Source organism: Carcharodon carcharias, chromosome 12, assembly GCF_017639515.1.
Source record: "Carcharodon carcharias isolate sCarCar2 chromosome 12, sCarCar2.pri, whole genome shotgun sequence".
Taxonomy (NCBI): Eukaryota; Metazoa; Chordata; class Chondrichthyes; order Lamniformes; family Lamnidae; genus Carcharodon; species Carcharodon carcharias.
The window spans coordinates 65,495,396-65,508,566 of record NC_054478.1 but is presented as its reverse complement, the minus strand read 5'-3'; the positions used below and the strand labels follow the sequence as shown (position 1 = coordinate 65,508,566).

Here is a 13,171-nt window from a genome sequence, read left to right as displayed (position 1 = left end):
AATGCAACAGAAATAAAATGACGATGGGAAGGAAACAAAATCAGAAAACAGTTAAGTGGAATGGGAGAGATAGAATACGAAAATACAAAACCAGTAATTGAGAACATCACAGTTTTAAAAATGCAGAAGGAATAGAAAGAGAATGATTTGGATAACTGAGGGATGGAGCAAGAAAGAGCAGAGAAAGGAATGATGAATAAAGGACAGGAAACAAAAAGAGGAAAGGTAGAAAATGAAAAAAAGGCCCTTCCTGTAAAGCTCCGGTTGACTTCACGTGATCACTACCAAAACCATTTTTACTTCTGAACTGAGAAAAATCCAAACATATAATTTAGTTGTGAATTGTTATGGTGATCTGCATTGACTCTTAGCATTGAAATCTCTTGTCTCTGGTAGCTTTCTGCTATTAATCACACATCAAGTTTGAAAATAAGATAACACAGCTTTGTAAATGAAAAATATTTATTTACCATCGTCCCAGTTAACAAATACTAGAGGTGTTCCATCCGACCACTGCCAGCCACCAGCCATGTTCAGTTGATTTAGACCAATCCACATTTTCTTTGGAACATTTGGTTGCTCTATTAAAAGATCGCATTAATTGAAATGAAGTATGTAGAAATATTTAATTCAGGTAATATTTAAGAGCTTTGGAACTACACTTCAGGCCAAACATATTGCTTTGGTTAACGTTTCTGTACATTGATCAAACAGCCACAGCATCTCCGTAAATTGGAATTTAAGCCCAATAGATTGGCTCCAATATTTAGGAGGCAGTGGGGAGGTGTAAAGGGAGCAAGATGGCAAGCACTAAACCCGTCAAGGCTGGGATGCAGAGGTCCTGCTGAATTCAGCAGCAGGATCTCAATAATTTTTTTCTGGCAGGGTGCCAGTTGAGAATTCCAGTGGCAGGTGGCAGCTTGGGACCCTTGTGGGCTGAAGATTAGTGGGTTGGGGGTTGGGCAGCAATGATATCTGGGCAGGCTGCTGACTGAACCTGGGAGTAGTGGGGGGGAATGGTGGGCAGGTCAGTGATCATGAGGCAGCCTGCAGATTGGGGCAGGAGGATGGGGTGATGAAAGAGGCTGCAAATGGCAGAGCAGAGAAGCTAAAGGCTTCTTGAGGGTAAGGGAAAGTCTTGCCTTCTGGACCTGGCAGCTCCCACCTTCCCTTCATTGCCAAGTTTCCCCAAGTCCTGACAAATACAACCAGTTAAATTTAAATTCAGCCTCCCAAATGCAGGGTCAACCAGCAAACCATTGCACGGCATAAGGAGTTGAGAGAACTGGCTTGATCCCACAGTTAGATAATGATTGTTGACCAATTAAAATTCATGGCTGTGGCCTGAATCATTTTACTTCGTGTGAGAGTAGGTAGCAGCAATGGAAGAGTTAAAAAAAGGTAAATGCCATACCACTATAAACGGGAAATCCATTTGCTGTTGTATGGATGCCACCTAGTGTTACAAGTCAATTATTTATGATACTTCAATACAAAAGCTGGAAAATTTAAAAGACCCTGCTGAGTCAAAGTTCCTGCTGCAGTGTAATTATTCCATTGTAGGCAAATGGTCAATTATGTAGAAATTACACTTAGAAAAAGGCTGTTCAGTCCACAAATCCATGCTAGTGTTTTAGCAACACATTAGCAGTAGTCCTAATCTCATACATCCACTATTTTCTCATCTCTCTGGTTGTTTCTCTTGTGATTGTACTGTTAATAATACATTTTTAAAAGTTAACATGATTTCTCCTGCAAACACCAACTCTGGTTATAGTTTCCAACCCATGTAAAGAGAAGTTATCCTGATCTCTGCCCCTAATTTAATCTTCCGCATATGTTCCTTTTTTAAAAAAAAAATCTCTTGAATCACTGGAAAAAGCCTGCCTATGCCTAGTTTATCCTATCCCTTCATAAATTTAAGCACCCATCAAATCATCCATAATCTTATCTGATCCAATGATGACCCCAATTTTTCAGAATTTTCCTCCGTATTCCTATTTCCTCATATCAGGCACCATTTAAATGATTCTGCACTGTACCCTCGGTGTTGCTCAACAATTTTCCTATAGAATGAAGCCCAAAACTACAGTTAGTACTCGAACTGTGATCTTACTAAGATTTGCATTTCAAATTGCAAGTTCTGCACCTCTTGCAGTATTTCAACAACTTTATTTTTTTTAAAATGTCATACGTCACTTGATGAGATGCTTTTAATATCTTCTGAACCTGAACCTTCAAATTCCTCTGCTTTCCCACAAATTATATATTTTATATATTTATATAAATATATAAATAAATCAAGTGTAGCATAGTCAACTACAACAGCAAAGCTGGACTGAACATTCCACAGAATTTTAACTTAACATTACCAAATAAGTTTGGCATTTTTTACATAGCATTACAATTGTAGCTTGATTTATATTAACACTGACAGATTGTGAAACCTAGAGACCAAATCATGGGCACAATGAGACAGAAAATCTTGGTGTGTTTTGACAGCTTACTTCATGTACACTCTGGATAATTATCACTAACTTACCAGAAATGTACTTTTGTACTTTTGGATCAGCAATGCTCAGTAAATCCCCTCCTTGACTCTGACAGGAAAGACGGGCCTCATTCCAAGGGAGAAGAGACTGAAAGTTAAATTGGTAACAAGTCTGTTCTGCACTATCTTTCTTCCAGGATGTTTTGCATTCAGTATCTGTAAAACAAATCAGTGAAACAGAATTTACTTTTATTATAAATAAATACAACAAATAGTGATACACTGTTTAAATAATTAATTTGAGAAAGGGGAAGGATCAGCAAAAGATTGCATTCTTGATAATTTACTCAAGCAGTTAGAAGAAAATAATTGCAGATCTGCTGTCTTCAGTCCAATTAAAAGCTATAATGTTAACAAATATGGTGATATTTCTCAGTAAGCTATTGTTCCAGACTACTAACAATTTCCCAGCGACAGGACAATTGTTTCCACATTATGGTAACTATGTGTGAAAAATGAACTCATTTTAGGTTAAATTAATTGACAATATTGTGTAAAGTTGTTTCAGGAATGAAAGCTGGCATTTTCTGTTTCTGCATTCCCCCACCTCACTCAAAAAGAGAAAACAAAGACTTGCATTCATATAGAGCGTTCCACAACCACCGGACATCTCAAAGCACTTTCCAGCCAATTAAGTACTTTTGAAGTGTAGTGAGTTGGGCCTGTACTCACTGGAGTTTAGAAAATGAGAGGTGACCTTATTGAAACATGTAACAGTCTTAGGGGGCTTGACAGGGTAGATGCTGAGAGGTTGTTTCCCCTTGTGGGAGAGTCTAGGACCAGAGGGGATAATCTCAGAGTAAGGGGGTGCCCACTCAGAACAGAAATGAGGAGGAATTTCTTCTCTCAGAGGGTAGGCAATCTGTAGAATTCTTTACCACAGAGGGCTGCGGAGGCTGGGTCATTAAGTATATTCAAGGCAGAGGTAGACATTTTTAATTAGTAAGGGAATCAAAAGTTATGGGGACAGGGCAGGAAAGCGAAGTTGAGGATTATCAGATCAGCCATGATCCCATTGAATGGTGGAGCAGACTCGATGGGCCAAACGGCCTACTTTTGCTCCTGCGTCTTATGGTCTTAAAAGCGGCAGCCAAGTTAAGCACAGCAAACTTCCACAAACTGCAATGTAATAACGACCAGATAATCTGTTTTTGTGATATTGATTGAGAAATAAACATTGGCCAGAACACCAGGGATAACTCTCCTGTTCTTCTTTGAAATATCGCCATGGGATTTTTTTTTAAAAAACTCACCCAAGCAGGCAGATGGGGCCTCGGGTAATGCGTCATCTGAAAGACGGCACCTCCAACAGTGCAATGCTCCCTCTGTACTACCCTGGAGTGAGAGTCTTGTTTTCTTGTGCTCAAGCCCTGCACTTGAACCCGGAACCTTGTGACTCAGATGATTGTGCTACCAACTGGGCCACAGTTGATACAGTAACCATCTATTAAATGACTAGGGTTTTTAAGAAGAAAATAAAAATACTTGGATGTACAGAAGTGGAAAATTGCAAGCCTAAACCAAAATATATGTGTGTTCGATTTTGGGGAAAAGTGTTTAAAGTGGTGAACAGTATTTAAATGTTTTCACCTTTTTCCACAGAAAACATTCACATCTGTACAGATATAAAAAAAACTCTCACTAGTTTGCACACAGTGTCCCCAAGCGTTAGAAGTCCAAGTAGCTGAGGCTACTGGGATACTAGTACTTTTCATAAAGCCCCAAAACAATCCATTGCTGGAATATGTGGATATCAGATTCCATAATTCATTTGTTTTAGAGGCATAACTTTCAATTTTAGGAATATAACTTTTAGGTCGGAGATTAAGGTGTTAAACGAAAGATAAATGGAAACCCCGATTAAGAATCTAGCAATTAACAACCCAACCCTTAAGTGCATGCAAATCAAACAAGCTTGGGTTGATTGCAGTTAAAAGCTAACCTATGTTTATCTTACAAAGGTCAGAGTTGGAAAAGTGTAAAACTTAAACAACGAATGACCCATCTCTGTGCTTGTAATGGAGCCAGGAGGGCTATTCCATCTTAGTAAAAGATGTAAATCGCCTATCTAGTTCCCAGATGAAAAGATGCCAAAAGCAGTTGGTTAGCAAGGGAGTTCCTTGATAGGGACAGTAAGTCTGGTGAGAGGGCAATTATAACCATTAGAGATTTAAATTATTCATATGGGTTACAGAATCAAAGGGTTTGGTTTTGAAGGTTAAAGAGAGTTAATTTACATTTCTGTTTGCAACATTCCCAAGTATGTCACATTTTCATGGATGCGCACTGTGGGGGTTTTGTTTAATTTATCTGGGTGTTTCTCACAGACGGCAATTGCAGTTTTGGTCTTGTGCAGCTCACCAAGTCGGGGAAGCAAAAGGAGATAAATGTTGGTCTGCATCTTAAACAGAAACAATACTAATTTTAGCGTTCACCACATGGAATGTGAGAGGGGGCTTGAGCTCAGTTTGGAATTCGTGAGGAGGAAAGAAGCTGGAAGATCTGTCAAGCAGTGGGAAACCAGGGGATAGGGAAGCCTACAAAGACCAACAGAGGACAACTAAAAAAGAAATAAGGAGGGAGAAGATTAAATATGAGGGTAAAATAGCCAGTAATATAAAAGAAGATTGCAAGAGTTTTTTAAGATATATAAAAGGTAAGAGAGAGGCAAAAGTGGACATTGGGCCGCTGGAAAATGACGCTGGAGAAGTAGTAGTGGGGAACAAAGAAATGGCGGAGGAACTGAACAGGTACTTTGCGTCAGTCGTCACAGTGGAAGACACGAGTGACATCTCCAAAGTTCAAGAGAGTCGGGGGGGGGGCAGAGGTGAGTATGGTGGCCATTACCAAGGAGAAGGTGCTAGGAAAACTGAAAGGTCTGAAGATGGATAAATCACCTGGACCAGATGGATTACACCCCAGAGTTCTGAAGGAAATAGCTGAAGAGATAGCAGAGGTGTTAGTGGCGATCTTTCAGGAATCACTGAAGTCAGGGAGGGTCCCAGAGGACTGGAAAATCGCTAACGTAACCCCCCCCGTTTAAGAAGGGAGTGAGGCAAAAGACAGGAAATTACAGGCTGATTAGCCTGACCTCGGTCGTTGGTAAGATTTTAGAGTCCATTATTAAGGATGAGATTTCAGAATACTTGGAAGTGCATGGTAAAATCAGGCAAAGTCAGCATGGTATCATCAAGGGGAGGTCATGCCTGACAAATCTGGTAGAATTCTTTGAAGAGGTAACAAGTAGATTAGACAAAGGAGAGCCAATGGATGTTATCTACTTGGACTTCCAGAAGGCCTTTGACAAGGTGCCGCACACGAGGCTGCTCAGTAAGATAAGAGCCTATGGTGTTAGAGGCAAGGTGCTAGCATGGATAGAAGATTGGCTGTCTGGCAGGAGGCAGAGAGTGGGGATAAGGGGGTCCTTCTCAGGATGGCAGCTGGTGACTAGTGGAGTTCCGCAGGTGTTAGTGTTGGGACCACAACTTTTCACTTTATACATTAATGATCTAAATGAAGGAACTGAGGGCATCCTGGTTAAGCTTGCAGATGATACAAAGATAGTTGGAGGGACAGGTAAGTATTGATGAGGCGGGGAGGCTGCAGAAGGATTTGAACAGGTTAGGAGAATGGGCAAAGAAGTGACAGATGGAATACAACATGGGGGAGTGTGAGGTCATGCACTCTGGTAGGAAGAATAGAGGCATAGACTATTTTCTAAATGTGGAGAAAATTCAGAAATCTGGAGTGCAAAGGGACTTGGGACTCTTAGTCCAGGATTCTCTTAAGGTTAACTTGCAGGTTGAGTCAGTAGTTAGGAAGGCAAATGCAATGTTGGCATTTATTTCAAGAGGACTAGAATATAAAAGCAGGGATGTGCTGCTGAGGCTTAATAAGGCTCTGGTCAGACCACATTTAGAATATTGTGAGCAATTGTGGGCCCCATATCTAAGGAAGGACGTCCTGGCCCTGGAGAGGGTCCAGTGGAGGTTCACGAGGATGATCCCAGGAATGAAAGGCTTAACATATGAGGAACATTTGAGGATTCTGGGTCTATACTCGATGGAGTTTAGAAGAATGAGGGGGGGATCTGATTGAAACTTACAGAATACTGAAAGGTCTGGATAGAGTGAACGTGGGGAAGATGTTTCCATTAGTAGGAGAGACTAGGACTCGAGAGCACAGCCTCAGAGTAAAGGGAAGACCTTTTAGAACAGAGATGAGGAGAAACTTCTTTAGCCAGAGAATGGTGAATCTATGGAATTCATTGCCACAGAAGGCTGTGGAGGCCAGGTCATTGAGTGTATTTAAGACCGAGATAGATAGGTTCTTGATTGGTAAGGGGATCAAAGGTTACAGGGAGAAGACAGGAGAATGGGGTTGAGAAACTTATCAGCCATGATTGAATGGCGGAGCAGACTCGATGGGCCGAATGGCCTAATTTCTGCTCCTATGTCTTATCGTCTTATAGCTTAGAGCTACAGTAAGCCTAGTGAAAACCACCAGTTTAGGCTTCACTGCACTGCATTCTCCAACTTAAGTTTGAGCTAAAAAATCCATAGTTGTAAAGTTTTGAAGAGAGTTTGGAGGATCACTTATTGAAAAGCCAATGGAAGGATCCTCTCAAAATCCCATTCCTCGGAGAAGAATAGCTGGAACACAAAGGAGGAATTAAATTGAAATTCAGAGGGATGCGGCATAGCCTGCGTTGGTCCTAGGAAAAGTGAATGAACCTTCAATATTTCGTAAGATAAGGGAACTCTTGAGGAGAAGAAAGAAGTAGAACTGACTTTATAACATAAGTCTTTATAAACTATAGCTAGTGTTAAGTTAATAGTGCTTGCTTTGTTTTATTTCTCTTCATATACAGTAAAGTTTGTTAATGTTTAAAAACGTGAAGTCTTGTGGCACAGATCTTTCAGTGTTCAGATTTCTCTTTAAATGTTAACGGGTTCTATGTGAATCATGACATTATACATGCATCCATTCACTACCCCTCCCCTTCCACTCATCAAAAAAAGCCCTGTTTTGTAGCTTCTAAAAGTAAATCGGGAGTTAAGTTTAGAAAAATAGCAAATGGAATTGCACATTGGAATTGTGATACTAATGATGCAAGCCTTCTTCAATCTATTAGACATCAGGATGGGTACATTGGCATGAAGTGTTGAACGATGGTGCTGTTCAAGCTCAAACTGACCATTTTCTTCACTGTACAAAAGTACAAGGTAGTGGTCAGAGCTTAGGGCCAAGGCAGCTGAAAGCAAGATTGTCAATGGCAGAGTAATTAAAATCAGGGATGCTCATGATGCCAGAACTGAATGGGTGCAGAGATCTCAAAGGCTTGTAGGGATGGAGGAAGCTGTAGAAAAAAGGGAGGGATTAAGTCACGGATGGATTTGAAAAGAAACATGACAATTTTAAAATTGAGGCACTGAGACAGGGAGCCAGCAAAAGTCAGCAAGCACCGAGGTGGTAAGTGAATGAGATATGGAGCAAGACATGTGCAAAGTTTTGGATAAGTGCATGTTTATCTTAGGTGAAAGATGAGAAGCCAGCCAGGAGAGCATTGGAACAGTCAGGTCTCGAGACATGAGGGTTTCAGCAGCAGACAGTTTAAGGGAGGATCAGAGTCCGGCAACATTACAGAGTTGAAACTAGACAGTCTTGGTGATGGTGTGGACTTGTGGTCAGAAACTCAACTGAGATTGCAAGTTGGCTTGTGCAGTTTAAGATAGTTCCCAGGGATGGAGAACAGTGGACAAGAAACAGAGTTTGTGGCAGGGACTGAAGACAATAGCTTCAGCTTTCTCAACATTTAGTTGGAGGATATTTCTGTTCATCCAATATTAGATGTCGGACAAGTAGCATGACAAGTCAGAGACAGTTGAAGGTCCAAGATGGTGGTGGCCAGATAGAGCTGAGTGTCAACAGCTTGTGGGTGGAACATAATGCGGTGTTTTCAGATGACACCAAGCGTTAGCATGGAGATGAAATATAGAAGAGGGTCAAGAGCAAGTCCCTGAGAAATTCAGGAAATAACAGCATGCGAGTGCGAACAGAAGCCATTACAAGTGATTGTGTGGCTACGATTAGACACAAGAATGGAACCAAGCTAGGGCAATTCCACCCAGCTAGACAACAAAGGAGCAACTTTGGAGGAGGGTAGCATGGTCAACAGTGTCAAAAAGCTATGGGCAGGTTAAGAAAGATGAAAAAGGAATAGCTTATCATGGTCAGTCACAAAGAATGTTATTTGTGACTATAACAAGGGTCATTTCAGTACTGTCTCTAGCCAGAAAATATGATTCGATAGAGTCAAACAAGATGGGCAAGGATTTCACAAGCAACACTTTCAAGAGCTTGAGAGAAATGGGAGGTCAGAAATGGGATAATAGTTTGCAGGCAGAGAGTAGTGGTCAAGAGTAGTTTTTTTTGAGGAGAGGGATGTTGACAGCAGATTTGAAGCAGGAGGAAGAAGAAACAGTACCTGAGGAAAGGCAACCATTAACAATATTAGCTAATATGGGACCCAAGAAAAGAAAGAGTGGTCGGCAGTTTGGCTGAAATAGGATCGAGGGAGCAGGCAATGAGTCTGAATTATGAGGAAAGTCTAGATAAAGTTGGGCATTGCACCCTGGGTAGGAGGGTTTTAATTTAAGCCCAAACAACACCATGGCCTAACAAGCATCTGGCCCGTCAAGAAGCACCAACAGAGAGGCCCATCTAATTTTAATGGTTGGGCCTCATTACCCTGCCTCTGGTCCACTTCCCAATCAAAATATACTGGAAGTTGTTAGGAATCAGCTATCCAGATGTTACAATCAGGTGATAGGAGTCCATCACGTGACCACAAGAAACAGTTGCCAGCACGAAGTTAAGTCTATAAAATAAAAAGAATCATGGCTTAATATAGTAAAACTATAAATGTAAGATCTCTATCAGGAAACTTTTCTTGACACAGTGTGTTGAACACAATGAATGAACAGTTACATAGAGTAATCGAGGTGAAAGCTCTGGAATCCTTTAAGAAACTGGTGAAGTGCTACAGATTTCTGCATGGATGATTTAAGTCATTAATCTCCTTAATTCATAATTATGATATGAGAAGTCAGACAATAAAATTACTGCTTACTTACTTAGCAATTTTGGCACGACAATTGCACAATAAAATACAGAATTACATATCAAAATACAAGGAAACATATATAATTTACAAATTGATTTTAAATTTAAATAAAGGCAAGTTTGATATGAGGCATGACATCAAGTTAGTGAGGGGCAGAATATATCAGGTTATAAAGGTCCACAGAAAATAAAGGGAAAATGGCAGTGAGGCAGATACTCTTATTGGCAGGACTTATCAGCGGTGTGCCTCGGGGATTTTCATTTGAGCCTCAGCTATTAGTCAGTGTCATAGAGCTTACAGCAAGAAAAGAGGCCCTTCGGCCCATAGTGTCCATACTGGCCATCAAGCCCTATTTTCCAGCACTTGGCCTGTAGCCTTGTATGCAATGGCATTTCAAATGTTCACCTAAGTGCTTCTCAAATGTTGTGTGAGGGTTCCCGCCTCTATCACCCTTTCATCCAGTGACTTCACCCTCTGGGTGAAAAAATGTTTCCTCAAATCCCCTCTAAACCTCCTGCCCCTTACTTTAAATTTATGCCCCCTGGTTATTGACCCCTCCACCAAGGGGAAAAGTTTCTTCCTACCTACCCTATCTATGCCCCTCATAATTTTGTACACCTCAATCAGGGTTCCCCCCTCAACCTTCTCTGCTCCAACGAAAATAATCCCAGCCTATCCAATCTCTCTTCATAGCTGAAACACTCCAGCCCAGGCAACTTCCTGGTGAATCTCCTCTGCACCCTCTCTAGTGCAATCACATCCTTCGTATCGTGTAGTGACCAGAACTGCACACAGTACTCCAGATGTGGCCTAATGTTTTATACAGCATGTTAATTGGTAACTTAGATGACAGGCTAGAAATGCAATTATGACACTAGGATAGGCATAATTGTAAGCAGTGCATATTGAAGTATAAAATTACGAAGAGATATAGACTGATTAAATGAATGGGCAAAACAGTGGCAAATAGATTTCCATGTAGGAAACATGGACTTAAAAAGGATAGAAAAGGACACTTTCTAAACAGTGGAAAGCTAGGAAACAGCAGAGGTGGCCCAAGTACATAGATCATTAACATGACAGAAACAGGAACAGGCAATACTTAAAAAGGCTAATTGAATACTGGTCTTTATATCTCGAGGACTAGAATACAAAGAGGGCAGAAGTCATGCTGCACCTACACAAAGCCCTGGTTAGACGACACGAAGTACTGAGAGCAATTTTCGGCACTGCAGCTTAGAAAAGATATATTGGCATTGGAAAGAGTGCAGCATAGGCTTACCAGAAAGATACCTGAATGCCAAAGGTGGAATTACAAAAAGCGATTACACAACCTCAAAACAAAAACAAAAATACCTGGAAAAATTCAGCAGGTCTGGCAGCATCTGCGGAGAGGAACACAGTTAACATTTCAAGTCTGAATGCCCTTCAAAAGAACTAAGTAAAAATAGAAGAGAGGTGAAATATAAGCTGGTTTAAGGGGGGGGGGGGGGGGAGGTGGGGGGGGTGGTGACACACAAGTAGAGCTGGATAGAGGGCCAGTGATAGGTGGGGATAACCAAAAGATGTCACAGACAAAAGGACAAAGAGTTGTTGAAGGTGGTGATATTATCTAAGGACTGTGCTAATTAAGGGTAGAAAGCAGGACAAGCAAGGTGCAGATAGCCCTAGTGGGGGTGGGGTGGGGTGAAGGAATCGAAAAAGGCTAAAAGGTCCGTCCGCAAACGTTACCCAGACCTCCCTGTCACTTGCCATTTCAACACTCCAGCCTGCTCTCATGCCCACATGTCCATCCTTGGCCTGCTGCATTGTTCCAGTGAAGCTCAACGCAAACTGGAGGAACAGCACCTCATCTTCCGACTAGGCACTTTACAGCCTTCCGGACTGAATATTGAGTTCAACAATTTTAGATCATGAACTCTCTTTCAACCCCACCCCCTTTCCGATCCCCCCCTTTTTTTCCAATAATTTATATAGATTTTTCTTTTCCCACCTTTTTCCATTATTTTTAAATGTATTTCCATCCATTGTTTTATCTCTACCTTTTAGCCTTTTTCGATTCCTTCACCCTACCCCACCCCCACTAGGGCTATCTGTACCTTACTTGTCCTGCTTTCTACCCTTAATTAGCACATTCCTTAGATAATATCACCACCTTCAACACCTCTTTATCCTTTTGTCTGTGTCATCTTTTGGTTATCTCCACCTATCACTGGTCCTCTATCCAGCTTTTATTTGTTCCCCCCCCCTCCTCCCAAAACCATCTATATTCACCTCTCTTCTATTTTTACTTAATTCTGCTGAAGGGTCATTCGGACTTGAAACATTAACTGTATTCCTCTCTGCAGATGCTGTCAGACCTGCTGAGTTTTTCCAGGTATTTTTGTTTTTGTTTTGGATTTCCGCAGTTTTTTGCTTTTATGCAAACTCAAGTTGTATTCCATGGAATTTAGAAGGTTCGGATCGGATCGGATCAAAATTTCAGATATTAAAGCGAACAGAAAAGGTAGACAGAATGAAATGATTTCCACTGATTCTAAATTGGAGAAAGGCCAATTTTGTGGAAATGAGAAAGGATCTAGGAAGAGTGGATTGGGATAAGTTGTTTTCTGGCAAGGATGTGTTCAATAAGTGGAAGGCATTCAAAGGCAAAATTTTGAGAGTGCAGAGTTTGCACGTTCCTGTCAGGATTAAAGGCAAAGTTAACAGGCATAGGGAACCTTGGTTGATCTGGTTAAGAGGAGAGAGGTGTATAGCAGGTATAAGCAACAAGGAGCAAATAAGATACTTGTAGAGTGTAGAAAATATAAGAAAATACTAAAAGAGGAATTCAGGAAGGCAAAAAGACATGAGGGTGCTTTGGCAGATAATGTGAAGGTAAACCCGAAAGGTTTCTACAAGTATATTAAGAGTAAAAGGATAGTAAGGGACACAATTGGTCCCCTTGAAGATCAGAGAGGTCATCTATGTGTGGAGCCTCACAAGATGGGGGAGATCTTAAACAGATTTTTTGCATCAGTATTTACTCAGGAAACTGGCATAGTGTATAAGGAAGGAAGGGGAAACAAGCAGTAGTGTCATGGAACACATAGAGATTAAAGAGGAGGAGGTGCTTGCTGCCTTACAGTGAATAAAGGTAGATAAATCCTCCAGGATAAAAACAAAAAACTGTGGATGCTGGAAATCCAAAACAAAAACAGAACTACCTGGAAAAACTCAGCAGGTCTGGCAGCATCGGCGGAGAAGAGGTTCTGTCGAGGGGTCATGAGGACTCGAAACGTTGACTCTTTTCTTCTCTGCCGATGCTGCCAGACCTGCTGAGTTTTTCCAGGTAGTTCTGTTTTTGTTTTGTGATAAATCCTCTGGGCCTAACATGATTTTCTCTCAGACCTTGAGGGAGACTAGTGTAGAAATTGCAGGGGCCCTGGCAGAAATACTTAAAATGTCCTTAGTCACGGGTGAGATGCCGGAAGATTGGAGGTTAGCTCATGTTG

The 13,171-nt window shown here is 41.2% G+C and overlaps 1 protein-coding gene across 3 annotated transcripts in view; it reads right to left on the bottom strand.

Moving 5' to 3' along the window:
• Positions 1–13,171, bottom strand: part of ly75 (lymphocyte antigen 75) — a 151,001-nt gene that overhangs the window by 112,351 nt on the left and 25,479 nt on the right. For all 3 annotated transcript variants that reach the window (XM_041200864.1, XM_041200865.1, XM_041200866.1), the window contains 2 exons: positions 2,543–2,707; positions 471–581 (listed from right to left, as the gene is read on the bottom strand). In XM_041200864.1, the coding sequence (XP_041056798.1) occupies positions 471–581; positions 2,543–2,707 (276 nt within the window). The remainder of the gene's footprint in view (positions 1–470; positions 582–2,542; positions 2,708–13,171) is intronic.